The 19,856-nt window shown below is 44.4% G+C and overlaps 1 protein-coding gene across 1 annotated transcript; it reads left to right on the top strand.

The window, feature by feature from the left end:
• The first annotated feature begins 5,396 nt into the window (after positions 1 to 5,396).
• On the top strand, positions 5,397 to 18,610 carry ccar1 (cell division cycle and apoptosis regulator 1). Its single transcript, XM_062400705.1, has 26 exons — positions 5,397 to 5,435; positions 6,343 to 6,501; positions 6,674 to 6,852; positions 6,965 to 7,123; positions 7,714 to 7,746; positions 7,977 to 8,173; positions 8,298 to 8,424; positions 8,530 to 8,724; positions 9,405 to 9,597; positions 9,739 to 9,883; positions 9,982 to 10,137; positions 10,277 to 10,502; positions 10,843 to 10,956; positions 11,289 to 11,455; positions 12,291 to 12,501; positions 13,652 to 13,735; positions 13,951 to 14,139; positions 14,376 to 14,567; positions 14,716 to 14,952; positions 15,043 to 15,169; positions 15,402 to 15,484; positions 15,565 to 15,705; positions 15,956 to 16,081; positions 16,191 to 16,368; positions 17,244 to 17,449; positions 17,557 to 18,610. Exons 2-26 carry the CDS (start codon positions 6,393 to 6,395, stop codon positions 17,635 to 17,637), a joined length of 3,855 nt encoding a protein of 1,284 aa, XP_062256689.1. The 5' UTR covers positions 5,397 to 5,435; positions 6,343 to 6,392; the 3' UTR covers positions 17,638 to 18,610.
• Positions 18,611 to 19,856: the final 1,246 nt, after the last annotated feature.

Genomic DNA, 19,856 nt, shown 5'->3' with positions numbered 1-19,856 from the left:
CATTTTCTCTTGGTTCTACAGGTTTAACCACAGGAGGTTCAGTCGTCTGTTCTTATTGGAGCAGCGTCGCTTCTTGGAGCAGCGTCGCTTCTTGGAGCCGCTTCGCCTCTGGGAGCAGCGTTGCTGAGTCGCTTCTGGGACCAGGGGTGTCGCATCTGGGACCAGAGATGTCGCATCTGGGACCAGAGATGTCACATCTGGGACCAGAGGTGTTGCCTTTGGGAGCAGCGTCGTCTCTAGGAGCAGTAGCGTCGCCTCAGGTTGCAGCAGCGTGGCCTCTGGGAGCATCGTTGCCTTTGGGAGCAGCGTTGCATCTGGGATTAGAGGTGTCGCATCTGGGACCAGAGGTGTCGCCTTTTGGAGCAGCGTCGCCTCTGGGAGCAGCAGCGTCGCCTCAGGGAGCAGCAGCGTCGCCTCAGGGAGCAGCGTTGTCACCTCAGGGAGCAGCGTCGTCACCTCAGGGAGCAGCAGTGTCGCCTCAGGGAGCAGCAGCGTCGCCTCTGGGAGCAGCGTCGCCTCTGGGAGGAGGAGCGTCGTCGCCTCAGGGAGCAGCAGCGTCGCCTCTGGGAGCAGCAGCGTCGCATCTGGGACCAGAGGTGTCGCATCTGGGACCAGAGGTGTCACATCTGGGACTAGAGGTGTCGCCTTTGCGAGCAGCGCCGCCTCTGGGAGCAGCGTCGTCGCCTCAGGGAGCAGCAGCGTCCCCTCAGGGAGTAGCAGCGTCTCCTCTGCGAGCAGCGTTGCCTCTGGGAGCAGCAGCGTCGTCGCCTCAGGGAGCAGCAGCGTCGTCGCCTCAGGGAGCAGCAGCGTCCCCTCAGGGAGTAGCAGCGTCTCCTCTGCGAGCAGCGTTGCCTCTGGGAGCAGCAGCGTCGTCACCTCAGGGATCAGCAGCGTCGTCGCCTCAGGGAGCAGCAGCGTCGTCGCCTCAGGGAGCAGCAGCGTCACATCTGGGACCAGCGTCGCATCTGGGACCAGAGGTGTCGCATCTGGGACCAGAGGTGTCGCCTTTGCGAGCAGCGCCGCCTCTGGGAGCAGCGTCGTCGCCTCAGGGAGCAGCGTCGTAGCCTCAGGGAGCAGCAGCGTCTCCTCTGCGAGCAGCGTAGCCTTTGGGAGCAGCGTCGCATCTGGGACCAGAGGTGTTGCATCTGGGACCAGAGGTGTTGCATCTGGGACCAGAGGTGTTGCATCTGGGACCAGAGGTGTCGCCTTTGGGCGCAGCGTCACCCCTGGGTACAGCAGCGTTGCCTCTGGGAGCAGCAACGTCGCCTCAGGGAGCAGCTTCGCCTCTGGGAGCAGCAGCGTCGCTTCAGGGAGCAGCAGCGTCGCCTCTGGGAGCAGCGTCGCCTCAGGGAGCAGCAGCGTCGCCTCTGGGAGCAGCAGCGTTGCCTCAGCGAGCAGCAGCATCGCCTCTGGGAGCAGCAGCGTCGCTCCCAAAGGCAGTGTCGCCTCTGGGAGCAGCGTCGCCTCAGGGAGCAGCAGCGTCGCCTCAGGAAGCAGCAGAGTCGCCTCAGGAAGCAGCAGAGTCGACTCTGGGAGCAGCGTCACCTCTGGGAGCAGCGTTGCATCTGGGACCAGAGGCATCGCCTTTGCGAGCAGCGTCTCCTCTGGGAGCAGCGTCGCGTCTGGGATCAGAGGCGTCGCCTTTGGGTGCTGCGTCTCCTCTGGGAGCAGCGTCGTGTCTGGGAGAGGCGTCGCCTCTGGGAGCAGCGTCGCCTCTGGGAGCAGCCACGCCTCTGGGATCAGCGTCGCGTCTGGGAGCAGCGTCGCCTCTGGGAGCAGCGTCGCCTCTGGGATCAGCGTCGCGTTTGGGATCAGCGTCGCGTCTGGGAGCAGCGTCGCCTCTGGGATCAGCGTCGCGTTTGGGATCAGCGTCGCGTCTGGGAGCAGCGTCGCCTCTGGGAGCAGCGTTTCCTCTGGGAGCAGCGTCGCGTCCGGGAGCAGCGTCGCCTCTGGGAGCAGCGTCACCTCTTGGAGCAGCATCACCTTTGAGAGCAACATCGCTTCTGAGAGCAGCATCGCCTCTGGGAGCAGCATCGCCTCTGGGAGCTGTGTGGCCTTTGAGAGCAGCATCGCATCTGGGAGCAGTATTGCCTTTGGAAGCAGCTTCACCTTTAATAGCAGCGACACCTTTTATAGCAGCGTCACCTTTGATAGCAACGCTATCAAAGGCATCATTGCGATGCTGCCTTTGATGGCAGCGCTATCATAGGCTACGCTGCTATCAGAGCGATGCTACCTTTGATGGCAGCGCTATCATAGGCTACGCTGCTATCAGAGCGATGCTGCCTTTGATGGCAGCGCTATCAAAGGCAACGGTGCTGTCATTGAGAGATTTGACCTCAGAAGCTTCTGATTGCAAGTTCTCTTTTAGCGTTTCTTTCTCATTGTCCTCTATCTTTGGTGGAACCGGACAAGATGCTTTGTTGGGGTCTTTGTGGTCTTCATCTTATTAGCTGCCAGACTTTTTAGCTTCACCTGGAATTAAAGGAAACTGATAAAATATTAACAAAGAGGAGTCGATTGAGTACCAAGTGAAACCAGAAACAAAAATAAAGAGCATCAGCCACAACCTGTCTCTTTAACTTTTTTATTATTCTCTTCTTAGGCTTTAAATTATAAATTTAACTACAAACAATCAAAATATATGAGGTCATTTCCCATCATGTGTCTAAACGTAAACTATTCAGCCTCCGGTTGATTTTAGCATAGGAGAGGAGAGGAGAGGAGAGGAGAGGAGAGGCGAGGCGAGGCGGTGGTCTAGTGGTAGAAACTTGGACTATGGGCAGAAAAGGTCTCTGGTTCGTCTCTGGTTCGACTCCACGGAGAGACAACAAAAGACAAACCTGGATTGATCTGTCCAAAGGTCCAAGAGAATTCTCCCTACCCTGTCTAGTGCCCCTGAGCAAGGCACCTTACTCCCCCGACATCTGCTCCCCGGGCGCCTTACATGGCTGCTCACTGCTCATTTTATTTCTTAAGCTGCTTGAACTGTTCAGATGTTAAGACTGAAAAATAATGTAATATAACTATTAGACGTATTTCAGGAAGATTTGCTCATCGTGATGTCACAGTTGAACATTGATTGATTTTTTTGATTTCTTTGAGTTTTTGTTCTCTACCTGGTTGAATTTGTTGTTGATAAGAAAACAAACTGTGAACTTGTCCCGATCATTTTATCGTTTTGTTTTGGAATTTCACAAATCTAAACTAGGTTTCACGCTCTCCTTGATAATCTGCTCCAGAATTCACAAGTGGGGTTTTTGAGCTAGATTTGGTTCTGATGTATTCTGGGTGGAAAAACATTTTAGACATTTTTTAAATACTCCTTATTCAAAGCTATCTGCCACATTTGGTCATGTGATCATATTCAGGAGGATCATCCAATGTGAAGGTTTGTCGTGACTGAAAGTTCATGTTCGGTTTTGTTTGGCCACTGCTGGTTTGTTGTTTTCACAAATGATTCCAGTCTTGACGCTGATCTGGGTTTGACCTGTAAACTGGACCTTGACTCTGTCTCACAGTGGAAACACTTTTCACCTGTTATCTAATGGGTTTGTGATGTTTTTTTTAAATTATTACTATTTCTGTAAATTCATCCAACTTCACTAATGGACTCAAAAAGACTTGCTGTGGTTTTAATGCTGATAAACTAAGTGATATGCTTGTTTTAAAGGAGCAGGATATCATCCCATACATATATTTTTTGTTCACAGCCCTGAAATCTTCCTTTTTGTGTTGTTCATGATTTGAATGTGCAGCAATGATGAGTTTTACAAACTGTGAGTTTTACAAACACACAGTGGCGTTTCTACATTAGGGGCATTTGGGGTACTGCCCCACCAGATCCAGATGGCGCTGTTGTGCAGAAAGCTCAATACATCTGTACTCTGTGGCAAAATATATTTTATTTTATTTTATATGCAAAGTAGCCTGAATGTGTGTGTGAATAAACTTGACTCACAATAATTAAAGTCTTGTTTTGGAGTCATTTGATTCGTGTTTGTTTCTGTCTGTGTGCTTGTTCTGTGAAATGAGCTTCTCTCTTGCCGTCTGTCTCTGGGGCAACGGCCCAAGACCGTTGCCATGGAAACACCAATGAGCGTGAACCACACAGACCGAAGTTAACATTGGGTGGGGGGGCACTTTCAGATGTGCCCCATGAAATCTGCTTAGCAACTTGACTCGAATAATGCGAAAATGATACTCCAGCTCCTAGCCTGTTGCCTGCTCGGCTTCACCTGAGCTAACAGGCTAACACGACCTGAGACTGTGGACAGGTTTCACTCACATATCGGATGAATAACGCGGTTTGATCTTCGGTTTGTTCTCCTGACAGAGAAGTTAAAGACGTCTGTGCTCCCGTTTCTGTGGTAAGTCAAGTATAGCATTGTGTTAGTAGTGATGAGCAGGTACCTTTACATGGCTTGTTAGTTTAGCTCCGCTAGCCTGCAGGCAATGCTAACGGGACCGTACAGAGTTATTGACCTGACATGAACCGACATGAACCGACATGATCCGGTCCAGCCAGTGGGGAAAAGCGTTAGAGTTCATGAGGATGAGTGTGTTTGGAGGATAAGCTCCACCATGTAAGATATCTAATGGTACGTAAAGTTGTTTCACTCGCCAACCCATTTGACTTGACTACGTTACACAGATTATTATTCTGCAGAAACAGATTTACTGTGATCAACTGAAACGTAAGTATTTAAAGTCACATCTGCATTTTAAGAGCAGCTGTTTAAAGTAGCATTATGTTTCCTAAAGCTCTTTTTTCGTAGTATTGCTGATGACGTTGATGTGAAGCCATATATATTTTTATATATTTATCTCGCTTAAAGTTATTATATCATACAATACCTGTTAATACTGTACTATTTCAGATATATTACTTACTGCTCATAGTTCTTATATCATACAATACCTGTTAATACTGTACTATTTCAGATATATTACTTACTGCTCATAGTTCTTATATCATACAATACCTGTTAATACTGTACTATTTCCTTTATTACTGCTTATAGTTGTTATTTCATACAATACCTGTTAATACTGTACTATTCCATATATATTTGCTCCTGTACGCACAATACTCTGCACTTTAACTCCTTTTTTTGCACTTCTGATTAGACGTTAGACTGCATTTCGTTGTATAAGTACTTGAACTGTGCAATTACAATACAGTTGAATCTAATCTAATCTAAAACTTCAGAGTACTGTAAAAACAATTTGCTCAATACGTTCAGAGAGAGACTGAAATGCCTCTGTTCAGGACCTCCCTGACTACCTACATACATGAATATCAACGATTTTTACTGAATATATTTGGAGATTTTTCAAAGTAAAGTCCAACATTTTCACTGTTTACTGCTGCGTGGCTCTGCATCCCGCGCATGCGCAGACGTTGTGCACATCGGCCGGCGTAGGGGACAGCGGTAAGCACCTACGATAATGTCTACGTTCGATATCCTGAATATTTCATGTATATTTAAAGCGCAGTCGTTGTTTGCCGTGCAGGGGAGATGCAGCCGGCGGTGACCGTGTGTTTTTATTCTGCGTGGCGCCGGTAAACATGAACCCAGGCCTCGCACTCGACAACAAACCCAGCACGAGGCTAATCTGGCAACAAAGCTAGCGACGTGCGAATGCTAGGGGTTAGCTTAGCCGTGTGTACAGCACCTGTGCTACAGCAGCCAATGTGTTTTAATTCTGATGTAGCATCTCGACGAGGTGGTGTTTCACCCTGTGGAGACGAAGCCACAGTTCCTCAACTTAAGAACCGCTAGTCAGCTGCTGTGAACAACAACAACAATATCAGTATTAGCCAGCGCTAGCCCTCTGTCAGCTGCAGGCGCTAACACTAGCCTCTACGCTGTGTCAGCACTAATCGGACTCTAATCCACGGAGCAGTGCAGATATGAAGGGCATCGTGTCCAGGCCAGTAATGTCTACCATTGAGGAGTTTGTTCTCCCAGCGACAGTCTTGTTCCCACTAATGGAAAACAGTCCTCAACCCGTCTGACGGCGTTCAGTGCCTGTGAGATAGCTAAGAGTCAAAGTCTACTGTGGCTTGACACGACATGTTAGATAGGTTCATGTAAATTCACGTCTTCGTGTCATGTTAAACGTGCCCTGGTGCTGCCTCTTGTGTATTTTGATGTTGAAGTGCATTTAGTTTTGGTACGTCACTGTCTTTCTGCACTTCGATCCATACTGACGCAGGGTTTGTTCAATGAGAATAAGCTGCATGGGATTCATGTTTTTAGTGTGATCTAAATACTCTGACCCCTGTTATCCTCTGGACTTAGCTCTACTTGACCTAATTGTACATTTTGTTTTTAGTGGCGAGCATTGGTCTGGTGAGCAGAGCTTGCCCTTAACTTGAATGAGTCATGGCCCAATTTGGGGGACAGAAGAATCCGCCCTGGGCGACTCAATTTGCTCCCACAGCGGTGTCCCAGCAGGGCCACTCTCAGTCTCTAGACCTCAACAGCCTGCACTGTAAGTATAGCACACCAGAGGGTCAAAGCTATTTCATTTCCTATTTCACCAGGCACTAATTACTCTTATGAAAATGTTTAACCCTTGTGTGGAAGTACTTTTATCACATCATCTCTCCCATGGATTTTCCCACGTTTTTCTGAGTGTGGTGCCTTATTTTCCGTCTCTGCAGCTATGGGTGTGCAGCAGCCGTCTATTCTGGGAGCATCTCCCTCCGTTTACTCTCAGCAGTCGGCCTTGGCTGCGGCCTCTCTCAACAACCAGTCCGCTGCAAACTATCAGCTGTCTCAGCAAACTGCTGCCTTGCAACAGCAAGCCGCAGCAGCTGCTGCAGCAGCAGCACTACAGCAGGTCAGTCACAGCATGGTAGTCCAAAGCAGCAGCAAGCTGTGCAGATTGTAATGTTCACTTCTCACTGTTTGATCAACAACAACCTCACTCATGTACTTTTATTTATCTATAGTCGCAGATTAATTCAGCGCTACAGCAGTATCAGCAGCAGCAACAACAACAGCAGCAGCAGCAACAACAACAGCAACAACAACAGCAGCAGCAGCATCAGCAACAACAGCAACCTCCCCAACCACCCCCTCAACAGCAACTGTATGGTGTACCTCATCAGGTAAAACATGCTCAATATGCCTGTCACACTTTGCCTTAGAAGTTCTCTTGCACATGCAAGCCTTGGACAAATGTCATGGTTCTCAAAATCAAGGACATAAGCATTGGGCTTAATATTTAGACATCTATTGGGGCTTTGTATACATATAAATGTTTCAACAGAATGGAAGACTTAAGTCTTGTTGGTAAAATAAGCATAGATTACCTTGTACACTACTAAATGTAAAATTCCCAGAAATTGCACTCTTAAATAATGAGGTTAAATTCAGTCCTGAAATCATTATTATAGTTATTTTTTTCACATCCTTCGGGTCTCAATTTACAGCTGAGACCCTATATGCAGCTGAAAAGGTTTGTTCTGAGGCAGATCATGTGAATGAAAGTGTAATTTGAGACAACTTCTCATTGGACCGCCCCTTTAACATGCAGCATTAAAAGATCTTGTTTCAACCAGCAAATACCCTGTGGTGAACACAAAATGTGCTGTAGAGAATTCATTTGAGAAAACAGGTTGTAGTGTTGTGCTCTGAGCAAATCTCTTGTACCACTAGAACAAAATGTTTAGGCCTCTGTTTTGTCTTTTCTTCGCAGCTCCCACAGCCTCAACAGGCACTGCTTTCTCAGGTAATGTGCAAAAAAACATGCATCTGCCACATATTGTTTATTGCTTATCTTTACTAATGTAATAATCCTGTTGTGCATTTGGGGTTAAATGAATTGCGTTACACAATGCTCTCATTCATAAAACTTCTCTAATTTATTACTACATGTATATTACAATAACATAGACATGCAGCCAACATGTTTTTCAAATTAGCAGTTTTTTCATCTTCATCTTTATTCCTTACCTTCAGCCCCCCGTCGCCATGTCCACCAGTTTGAGTCTGTCTAACCCCCAGCAGACAGCTCAGATTACTGTGTCCTACCCAACACCACGTTCAAGCCACCAACAGCAGACGCAACCACAGAAGCAGCGAGTCTTCACTGGTGTCGTCAACAAGCTACACGACACATTTGGTTTTGTAGATGAAGATGTCTTCTTCCAGCTAAGGTAAAGTAGTGTAGCATCTCCCAGACACTGGCACTTCTTAAAACATGTTCAATTGAAACTGATGTATTCCGAAATGTTGAGATGGACAGAGATGCATTTATGATCAATGTATGATTGTTTTCAGTGCTGTGAAGGGGAAGACCCCCCAGGTGGGCGACAGGGTCCTAGTGGAAGCTGTGTACAACCCAAACATGCCCTTCAAGTGGAACGCCCAGCGAATCCAGACCTTACCTCAGCTAGCAAACCAGTCGGTGAGAACTCTTAGAGTTTGCATTCATTTACTTAAGAAAAAGTGGATCTCATTCTTGCTCGTCTTTGTCTTTTATTGACTGTTGTTTTCTTAATTTCCTTCCTAGCATCAGCAGCAGCAGCATCAGCAGCATCAGCATCCGCATCAGCATCAACATCCGCATCCGCATCAACATCAACATCAGCATCATCAACATCAGCCTTTACCTCAAGCTTCCCCACAGCTCGGCGGCCTTTACAATGAGCCCGGGATGCAGCTGCGCTACTCAGACATGCACTCTGCTGTGGACAACAGACAAAATGTAACCACCATCCCCTGAATCTCACACACACAAACATCTTTGTAGAGAGATTATTTTATACCATTACTTCAATGTTTTAACATATTTATTTATATATATAAACTTTTCATTTAATATTTTGTGGTATATAACAGCTTCTTTGTCCAGATATTTATTGTGTATATCAAACAAACTAATGTTGCCTTACTTCTGTTTTAAGGTTGTTAAACTGAGGGATAGGCTGCTATGATAAAGAATATTTTTTGAACCTATTTCAGATAATGGCAGCAACAGTATACAGCGTGAAATTAGCAGTTTTATTACACTGTTCTGTTAATTCCTACAACTTAAAAAGAAACTGTTAATTAGCAGTAATCTTTGGTGTGAAGATTTGTGTTGAAATACCATGTACATCCGAATCTAACCAACTGAATTGGTGCATTGCCAAGCAGTGTGTTGTATACAGTTTGAATAATGGTATAAATAGTTGTGTGTGTGTGTGTGTGTATATATTTCTGAATACTGTAGTGGGCTGGCCTTTTTGGTCAAGTGATTAACTCAAGGTTCAGATTCAGTTTTCTCTGAATGTTGCCAAAATTTAATATAGAATTATTACAAATATTAAGAAGATGTTTTTGGCTCTTTTTGGTCTTATTTTTCCCATTTATTTTTTTAATCTATCTTTTGCTTCTTTTTTATAGAGCCAGCCTCAAGTTCCTCAAATGATGAAAGCAGGCCCCACCATGCTTCAGTCTCTACCTCCCCCAACCACTTTCAGTGTTCCGGTCCAGGCTCCCCCTCCTTCCCTCCTGCAGGCCCAGCTTTCTGCTGCCTCTTTGGCCCCTCTCCTCCAAAACCCTCCTCAGCCTCTGCTGCCACAGCCGCCACCCAAAGGTAATATAACTTGTATCGGTAATAAAGTGGTGACGATCAAACTGTTTCAGTGCAACGTTGACGATGGAATAAAAGCTGTGTTCATGGCATAGATGTGATTTTAAACAAGCAGGTCCTTTGCTGTTTGTGTTTTTTTTCTAGATATTTTCTCCGGGGGTCTGCTTCAACCCCCAGTTAGGATGATGCAACAGCCACAACCTGTTCGACGAATTGAACCTCCCCCTCGTTTCCCCAACCGCAATGATCGAGGCCCCGAGCTCATCCTCAGGACAAAAGAAGAACGCAGGTGGGCTAATATAAGACATTTTCCAAGACTTTGGCATTGAGCTGCTGCTTTTGTGGCTTTCCTATAAATCTATTCTTTGCCTTTACTTAATTCATTAGCCGGGACAGAGATCGTGAACGCAGGCGGTCAAGAGAACGCTCGCCCACACGCAAACGCTCCAGAGACCGTTCCCCGAGACGTGATCGCTCGCCAAGACGGCCCCGAAGGGTCGTGCCTCGCTATACCGTCCAGTTTTCCAAGTTCAGCTTGGATGGGTGAGTAGAGTTCTTTTTTGTTTTTCATGCTGTGAAGCTGAAAACTGATCAAAGTTGTCACATGCCAGGACTCTGGTGTAAAAGACGACAACATGTCTAGTATGAGAGAGGTAGAAACTGTCCTCTCTGTGTTCTCCAGCTCCAGCTGTGACATAATGGAGCTGAGGAGGCGCTATCAGAGCCTCTACATTCCCAGCGACTTCTTTGACGCTGTCTTCACCTGGGTGGACGCCTTCCCTGTGACACGACCCTTCCAGTTTAGTAACGCCTGTAATTTCCACATCTTGCACAAAGAGGTTGATCCCCTTGTCAAGAACACAGCTGTGCTGGATCCCCCCGATGCCAACCACACCTATAGTGCTAAGGTACGACCCTCAATGATAAAAACACTGCACTAGTGTGACACTCACCCTCAGTACAATGTATGTGGCAGCCAGAGACATTGGCAATTATCAAATTAAAATCAGAATTGGAAACAAGAAGATAATAAAACAAAAAATGGAGTAAAGAATTCCAATACTTATATATGGCCCAAAATATATATATTGAATTTTATTTTATTTTAAATAACTATAAATAAAAGGAAAACATAAATACAACAGATTAATAGAAGTTGGATTTAGAAAATGATTTGATTTCTTTAAATTCTTTTTAAATTCTCTTGTTTGATTTGTGTGCTCAATTAATGTTGTCCTTATGGTTCAGGTGATGCTGCTGGCTAACCCGAGTATAGAGGAGCTCTACCACAAGTCCTGCGCACTGGCAGAGGACACCCAGGAAATGAGAGACACCTTCCAACATCCTGCCAGACTCATTAAGGTACGTCTCATCTGTTCCCTGCTTTTACCACACGCATGAACTGACAATAATGTGATGATCCTATTCAATTGCTGAGTCTTCATAATGCGGAAGGCATCTAACTGATGTTGGCTGCCATGTGTAAATAACCCTGGTGTCTTTATATCTTGTGGTGTTGGATCCTCAGAGGTGTGACTGTTCTAACATGCTACTGACCTCTTTGCTTCTGTCTCTATCCTCTTTTATTTCACTCTTCCCACCCCTACACCCCTTTATCCATATTTCCCATTTCCAACTAACCTTTTCTCTGTGACTCTTATTTGTACCCACCCGTCTTTTATTTCTTCCCTCAGTTTTTGGTGGGAATGAGAGGTAAAGACGAGGCCATGGCCATCGGTGGTCACTGGTCTCCCTCTCTGGACGGAGCTGACCCAGAGAAGGATCCCTCTGTCCTCATAAAGACAGCCATACGCTGTTGCAAGGCACTCACAGGCATAGACCTTGGTCTGTGCACTCAGTGGTAAGAGCTCACGTCTCATCAGTATCTATTTATGTCACTGTTTTTGTTTGTCTTTAAATTCTGTTGTTACTAAAAACCCAAATTAAGTATCTGTAATGTGCTGTTAATTTGACTATCTCTACACTAAATCTCATCCTGGACGTGTTGGGTGATATTGTTTTGTTTTCCAATGATTATTGTGTTGTTAATTTGCTGCCCATTATTTACTATTATTATTTATTGTGTTGTTTAATGTTATTTTAGCCTTTTGTCTGTGTTGGCGTCTTGGCTCTCTCTTTCTGTCACACTCTATACAAACCTGCGCATATTTCATTGTGATGAAAAACCAAACGCATGGACTTTGTGGCTGGAAGCAGTAGCCTGGACCAGAAGACACGTTCATTACTTTCTACTTATTTGTTCTTTCTGTTCTCTCGGTTAAATATCTTACATATTTAACTGGCTTTCACTTTCCCGTTTATCCTGTCTTCTCTAATGTAGTGCTTTAAGTGTACCCGAGGTTAAGCGCAGAGCACTCATTCATAATTGGCTGAAGTTATGATGGGGATGAACTTCTGGGGGGTGGGGGGGGATTTTTAATTTTGTGTTATTGTTTTGTCAACTTTCTCAAAATGCCTGCCGTAACCTGTGACAACAGTTGGAGAGCTGCAGACTGGGTCCATTTGTCTATGCTCTGTGTTTTATGGGAGATGGGTCACTGTAATGATGTGTACGATCATTCAGTGACCTCATGGGAGGGAGTGGCTGTAGAAGGCTCGTCTTAGCAAGGCCTGCCTTTTATACTGTGCCCTGACCAGAATGTTTCTTTCCAATGCACCCTCTTCCTTTGCGACAGGTATCGTTTTGCAGAGATTCGCTATCATCGGCCGGAGGAGACTCACAAGGGGCGGACAGTCCCTGCTCATGTGGAGACAGTGGTTTTGTTTCTTCCGGATGTTTGGCATTGTCTTCCTACCCGCTCAGAGTGGGAGGTGCTGTCACGGCGACTCCGGGAGCAGCTGGCTGAGAAGCTGTCGGCCGAGCGAAAGGAGGCGGATGGAGAACAGGCACTGAACCGCTAATCCCTCTCTTCTCATTTCCGCTTCTCACAGGAAGGCACAGGAATTACAAAAAATAAGCCCCAGTTACACACCAGACACAATGCACACGTCACCATTCATGCACACAGACACCAACGCAGGCAGAATATTGTTTCGCCAAACCTCACCTAGGCTTCTTCTGTTTACTCCTCCACCCTTCCCCTTCTCCTCAGCTCCAACTCCTCCATCAGCACTCCCACCTTCCCTCACATCCAGCAGACACACACAGTGGAAGCAGTGAGACTAGGTTGTGTTGTGTAGGCCTTGATCGCAACTGATAAAACAGTTTCCAGCTCTTCGCCTTATTAATGGGTTGCTAATCTGGATGTTATCACGTTAATTCTGGAATTTTGTAGAGCATTGCTTTGCACCATACTTAATTAACCGGTTTTGAATCTTTGATGTTTGCAATTTGGCTTAGTAATGATCTCAAATAGCTTCTGAGATTTGAACCTTTGGTGCTTTCCAGCCCTTAAATCTGTAATTCTTTTCTTAAATCTGGAATCTGTGGAGTCAGTTGCGTGGAAATGTGTATTTTTTATGATTTTTCACTTGTTCGACCTCAGAAAAGAGAACCTCCCCAAGTCCTGTTTCTTGTCTGTTCTTGTTGTTGGATTCTACACTCTCGTTTGGACTATATGTAGAATTTGGTTTTTCCAGGGCAGTTTGTTGGACAGAAGGACAGAGGGCTCCTATCTGACATAGATGTATAAATCCCATAATTGCCAATACCCCAGTCATAGATCATGGTAGGGCCACCCTATCCTCACTCCGTTCAGAGTCCAGCTTCAGTTCACCTGATGTACCTACACTCCTTTTCGACACACTCTCATTGATTTTTACCTTTTTTGTGTTCCACAGATTGATTGATTGGCAGCTGGGGGGCATTTCTGTTGGTTTTCATAAGAGCTAGAAACCTGTGTACGCTTCAGTAGCAGTGGACTTAAACACAGTCAAGAGCTCACTAAGACGAGACAATGAAAGACAGATGTGACCTTGCTTCTTGCACGGATCAACTTTAAAGTTCACAGAGGCCTTGAATGTGTTGCTGACGGTTTTCTATCCCACCTCTCTCTGTCTCTCTGCCTGTCTCTATCCTAATGATTTTCCCATCAAGGAGGAAGAGGAGAAGGATGAAGGCGAAGCGAAGGACGTTTGTATTCCTACTCACTGGACTAAACTTGACCCGAAATCAATGAAGGTGAGGTTCAAAGAGAACATCTCCACACTCATAGTTTGATGTGTAGCTGAACTATCTCTGAAGAGCAGACAACGAATAACACCTTAACATATTTTAAAAGAATACAGCTTTTTGTATATTTTGTGTGTAGAAATGAGCTTGAATCAGTTCAGAGCAGATAGTTAGGTCACCGTCATAGCACAAAGCATTAAGTTTCTCTAATTTCCCTTCTTTAGGTAAATGACCTGCGAAAGGAGCTGGATTGTCGCTCTCTGAGCTCGAAGGGGTTAAAGTCGCAGCTGATCGCCCGCCTCACTAAGCAGCTGAAGGTGGAGGAGCAGGTGGAGGAGTCCAAAGAGCCTGACAAACCAGAGAGCAAAGTGGCAGAGGAAGAGGAGCCAACTCGCACCGAGGAAGACCGAGAAGTACAGAGAAATTAATTCATTTGAATAATTAATTCTGTGGAAAAGAGTATGAAAGTATCCAAAAAGTTCAAAAGTCTGTTATCGTGGCAGCGTTAATGTGGATTTCTCATTTAGCTCTTACCAAATGTCTGAAGTTATTGAGGGACAAGAATTACATTTCGTTACCTTTTAGAAACTAGATTTTGTGTACATTCCATCTGAAGTGCTTCTCTAACTGCCGTGTTCTTCTCTGTTAGGAGGAGGAAAGGAAGAGGCTGGAGGAGATTGAACGCCAGCGCAGAGAAAGGCGCTACATCCTCCCTGATGAACCCACCATCCTCGTGCACCCTAACTGGGCAGCCAAGAGCGGCAAATTTGACTGCAGTGTCATGTCCCTGAGTGTGCTACTGGACTACAGACTGGAAGACAACAAGGAGCACTCTTTTGAGGTGAGACCTATTGTCATTTTACACGTATTTGAAATATGTGAACAATTGCTTTATTATTGTTTTGGTAGGCCAATAGAATCAGTTTTGATTGTCATTATCAATTGTACTCTTCGAAGTTGGTAATACATCTTCCTTTGTTTCTGTCCAGGTCTCCCTATTTGCTGAGCTGTTTAACGAGATGTTACAAAGAGACTTTGGGTACCGCATATTTAAAGCCCTCGCTGCTATTCCTGCCAAAGACGAGAAGAAGGAGAAGGACAAGAAAGCCAAAAAAGAGGCAGAAAAGAAGGACCCGGAGAAACGTGAAGTCAAGAAGGAAAAGGAAGAAGAGAATGAAGAACCAGCCATCAAGAAAACCAAAGAGGATGAGGAGGACAAGAAGAAGGTCCGCCCTTCACACCAGTTTGCTGTTTTCAGTCTGTCATTTGCTCAACCAATGATGTGTGATTTAAAGAATTTGTGTTTTTTTAATCAGTTGGATGAAAAAGCTGTGAAAAAAGAAGAGTCTCGTGATGACGAGGAGAATGAAGACGAAGGCAGCACGGCCAATGCTGAAGAATACGACCCCATGGAGGCTGAAGATGCAGATGATGATGATGATGGTACTAACCTCTTGTTTATGAATTTGATTTCCCACAATAAGATTTGGTCAATGATGAGAAATCATGCACCACGCTGAGCCTGTGATGGATCCAACTGTTTCTGAGACCTTCATTTGTGAAAACATTCTAAATGTTTCTTGCGTTCACACTATTTAGCAGTTAATAAAGTTGTGAGTCAACAGTTCAGTTACACTGACAGATAATTGACTAATGTGCTCCATGGCTTTCTTAGACAAGGACGATGATGACTCAACTGACAGGAAAGATCGCAAGGATGACCGCAAGTCCTCAAAAGAGAGGGCCTCCAAAGACAAGGTCAGTTAGTTGGCTGTGAAGGCCTTTTTATTGTATTTTAAATAATTGTTATGGTGTTAACATTGTTGTTGTGTCACCAGGAGAAGAAGCAGATGGTCACATACAACAAGGAGCTGCTGATGGCGTTCGTCTACTTTGACCAGAGCCACTGTGGCTATTTGCTGGAGAGAGACCTGGAGGAGATCCTGTACACACTGGGACTGCACTTGTCTCGTGCTCAGGTGAAGACACACACACACACACACACACACACACACACACACACACACACACACACACACACACACACACACACACACACACACACACACACACACACACACACACACACACACACACACACACACACACACACACACACACACACACACACACACACACACACACACACACACACACACACACAAACGAATGTACATCAACGCACAGCTCAGAAAATCTGACTTGTCGACTTTTTCTGTTTGTTTCCAGATAAAGAAGCTGTTGAACAAACCAGTGATTAGAGAGTCTTGCTATTACCGTAAATTGACGGACAGGGGAAAGGACGAACCCATTCCCGCCATTACTGAAGCTCAGATAGAAAACCTCACAGGTAACCTCATGTTTTCTTACTATTTCCAATCTATCATGACATTGATATGAAATGAGCAGAGTGACGGGGTTGCTGTTTCCTTCATCAAAGTTCTCTCTCTTTCTTTCAGGTAACAGAGGAGCACTTCCTACCCTGAAAGCTCGTGCTCAGTCAGAGGCCAGCGAGTCTGGTAATCTGATCGTCTATAACGGAGCCATGGTCGACATCGGCAGCATAATGCAGAAACTGGAGAAGAGTGAGAAGTCAAGAGAGGAGATCGAACAGAAACTCATGGTGCAGGATGTCAAAATGGGTATGATTCAAATTCCATTCTACTGCAAATTTTGTTTTTTGGAAACTATCATTATATCTTGAATTGCAAGCTACACTCTGTGTCAGAAGTCCAGCAGGACATTGATCTGGCTCAATTTGAGTTTTGCTACAGAAACACCCGGTCTCAAGCGTTCAGGTTTCCTCTTTCTGGGATTCCTGTTGAGACATGGACTGGAATATTCACACCAACCACAACATGTAAATAGTATACAGGATCAAGCAGTATTGGTTTTTAATGTTAATTTAGCATTAAAGACACGGTGCCTTTTATAGACTTAATAGATTTAACTGACCCACCAGGGAAGGATATGTGTCCTGGCTTCACACATTAACACAATAATCTGAGAATAAACACAATAAACAAAGACAGGTGACACAACAATATATGTGCATGAGTTAATACAGTTTATGTTGTATGGTACAGTGATTGTTAGTTCTTGTGGTTTTGTCAGCTGTGTTAATGTAGTCTGGTTAATGATGATAAACACAAGGACGACGAGTTCGGATGTTCTCCGTCCAAATCCATTTGTTTCATTACAACTTGTTAAATTATATCTGACAGACTTTTGTACATGTAGCATCAACATTGTCTGTGAAATTCATTGTGATTAATGTTTGTTTAGATAGTGACACTGTTCACTGCCATACAAAGTGAAAGTGATGGTATTGGACCTGCATAATTTAGCAAGCTTGTTCAACAAAGCGAAAAGACAGAGCTTGAAAATCCAATTCTACTTAGATGGTGTATAGTTTATGAGTGTATTATTTTTTTTCCCTCTTGATGTCCTTTGTGTCTCATTGTTGTTATGCCTTCAGTGTAACTCGGCCTCTAACTTGTGTTGTGTTCCCTTGCAGATGAAGATGCAAAGGTTAAAGCGCAGTTGGAACAAGCTAACAAAGCTTTATCCAGGGAACTGGAGGAGGTGAAAACCACTCTGGGCCAAACTGAGCAGAATCTGAAGTCCGAGGAGGAGCAGAAGACCACCTACCACAGCCAGATTAGCAAGACGTGCAACTCCTTGATGACCGCTGTCAAAGGGCTGATGTCGGTGATGACCAAGGTGAACCATTTTTTTTTTTTTTAAAGCACTTAACTGCTCTTAATCTGTTTCTTTTTTTTTAAGCGTTAAGATCACGTTCATCAACTTGCTTTCTCTTTCTCTCTCAGGATCAGAAAGCCGACGCGGCTTTCGAGGAAGTCCTCGGCGATCACATTCGGTTGTCTCAAACAAACGGCTCCGATGAATGACGGACACCTTTGAAAGGAACGAAGCAAACCTGTAACACTGATTATCTTAAGAATTGTAAATATTAACTATTCATGCATAAGTTGCAATTTGGACCTATTGTCTCCTTAATACATGTATAAATTAATGAATTAGTTCCCAGTGTTAATTTGACCACAGTTTCCGTGTACTATAGATTTTGTTTGTGACGACTTGCTTTTTCTTAACTTGAATAACTTTTAACAATGTCGGAGCTTTGGGAGGCTTATTTTCTTAGTTTAAGTAAAGTTTGATCGCTTTCTTTTGCTTTTGCTTTGTTATGGCCAATAAAATGCCACATTGTAGATTTAAATGCCAGTATGTGTGAGTTGTACTTCTCAGAGATTTTTCTTTTCTTCTAATGAGCAATAAGGATGCTATTTATGTGCAAGAGAATTCATTAGAAAAATATATTTAAAATAAACTTATGAAAGGACAAGGTGGGGAGGGACTCTGACAAGAGTATTTACTTTTAAAATTCCTCATCTGCTGTGTAACCACAACTGTGTTGAGTTGACACTTTCAGTTTGCAGTTCTCCTTCTTGGCTGATTTAACTGGTTTCTGCTGTTTCTTGATTGTTTAAACTCACAGCTATGCATGGTTCCGTCTCTCTTGGGCATTTTTGCTGTCGGCACCTCCTGACTGTATCCATCCACTGCTGCGCTGCCACTCACAGTGCTTCATGTTTTACTGTGACAAGCATCCGTCTCGTTTTTCTGACAAAGGAAAACTACACGCGAGCCAAAAACGATATAAGCTCAATGAATGTGCGTTCTGCTGCGGAGACGTGAACATTTTGAAATCCATCTCTGAAATGTGTGTGTTGCTTTGGATTGTTGTAGAGATGAGCCACACTAATATTCAGATGTGCTCCAGAGCAGGCGGTTTTATTTTTCTATTGAAGATGTACACAATGGATGTCTTGTGGAAGAGTAAAGTGGTTCATTTTAACACTACACTGTGTCTGCGTTTTTTCAATTACTCAGATCTGTTAGATAATTCTCCCCTGCTAGACATGAACTTTCACAGCAAAAACATCTGTGCCGTAACATTAATAATGACTTTGTTATATTTGATTGTTCCAGGAAGTCATGAGCCAGCCCAGTAACATGATCCTCCTAATGCAGCGAACAGCTCAATGGAAAACAACCACAAAACCTGACAAATCTACCTTGAAACTATATAATGTGAATTTGTGAAGAGAAAAATTCCTTATCTAGCTGTGGTATGCTGCACCGCTCACCAGCAGGTGGCAGCAGACTCCATAGATATAGGACACTGGTCATTGACTGACACAAATTGCTCTCCCTTTTAAATTGTCTTCTTCCAGTGAGATTTACAAGAACTGTCACAGTAGACATTTTGACTGGTCATAGTGGGAAAAGTATTAACACTGATATAAACTGTCATCATTTTGTGAAGATGTAGATCTTTTATTCTAGTGATTCCCTAAAAGGCCTCTAAAGTATCTGTTAATTTGGGGATATGTAGATTTCGTGTTACACAAGTTGTCCAACAGCACTTAATATCTGCATTTTACTTTATCTCTACGCAAATGACTAATTTCTGTGTTGTCTTCCCTTTGAGAACTTAATCCTTCACTGGTGATACTTTGATACTCTGATCTGGCGTCTACATTTTTCATAAAACCTTATTGATAGAAAGTATGTTTATCTGCAAAACTCTGCACCTACTGAAAAGTGAATCCAGAAAATTGAGACTCCAGTGGAATATAGGCTATTTAATATTGACTAGCCTTTGACCAATAAGTATGTATTAGTAAAGTAAAGTTCATCATCTCTGGAATAACGCAATGTTGGCAGAGTGGAGGAAACGTTGAGGCAATCAAATTGAGAAAACTAAAATGCATTTAGAGTAGAGAACCTAGGAGGTGTAATGGAAAAAAAATGAATGCACATAATTAGATACGTTATGGTAAAATTGAAAGCAGCTCTAGTCTGGGGGATAACATGAGAGCCTTGGGTTCAGTATTTATCAAAGCTGTGACTCAGTTATATGAGGAGCTCTATTATACTTTCAACAGGCTTCAAACGCTCTATATGCTGAAGCAATTATTTTTTTAAGAGAAACAGACCTGAGACCGAAACCCATTCTTTTTCCTTCCCGGCCTGTGTCTGTACCATCAGGTGCAGGACCGGGGGGGGGGGGGGGGGGGGGGGGGGTTGAGAGCAGCACGGAAAC

Source organism: Platichthys flesus, chromosome 12, assembly GCF_949316205.1.
Source record: "Platichthys flesus chromosome 12, fPlaFle2.1, whole genome shotgun sequence".
Classification (NCBI taxonomy): domain Eukaryota; kingdom Metazoa; phylum Chordata; class Actinopteri; order Pleuronectiformes; family Pleuronectidae; genus Platichthys; species Platichthys flesus.
This window is presented reverse-complemented; position numbering and strand designations above follow the sequence as displayed.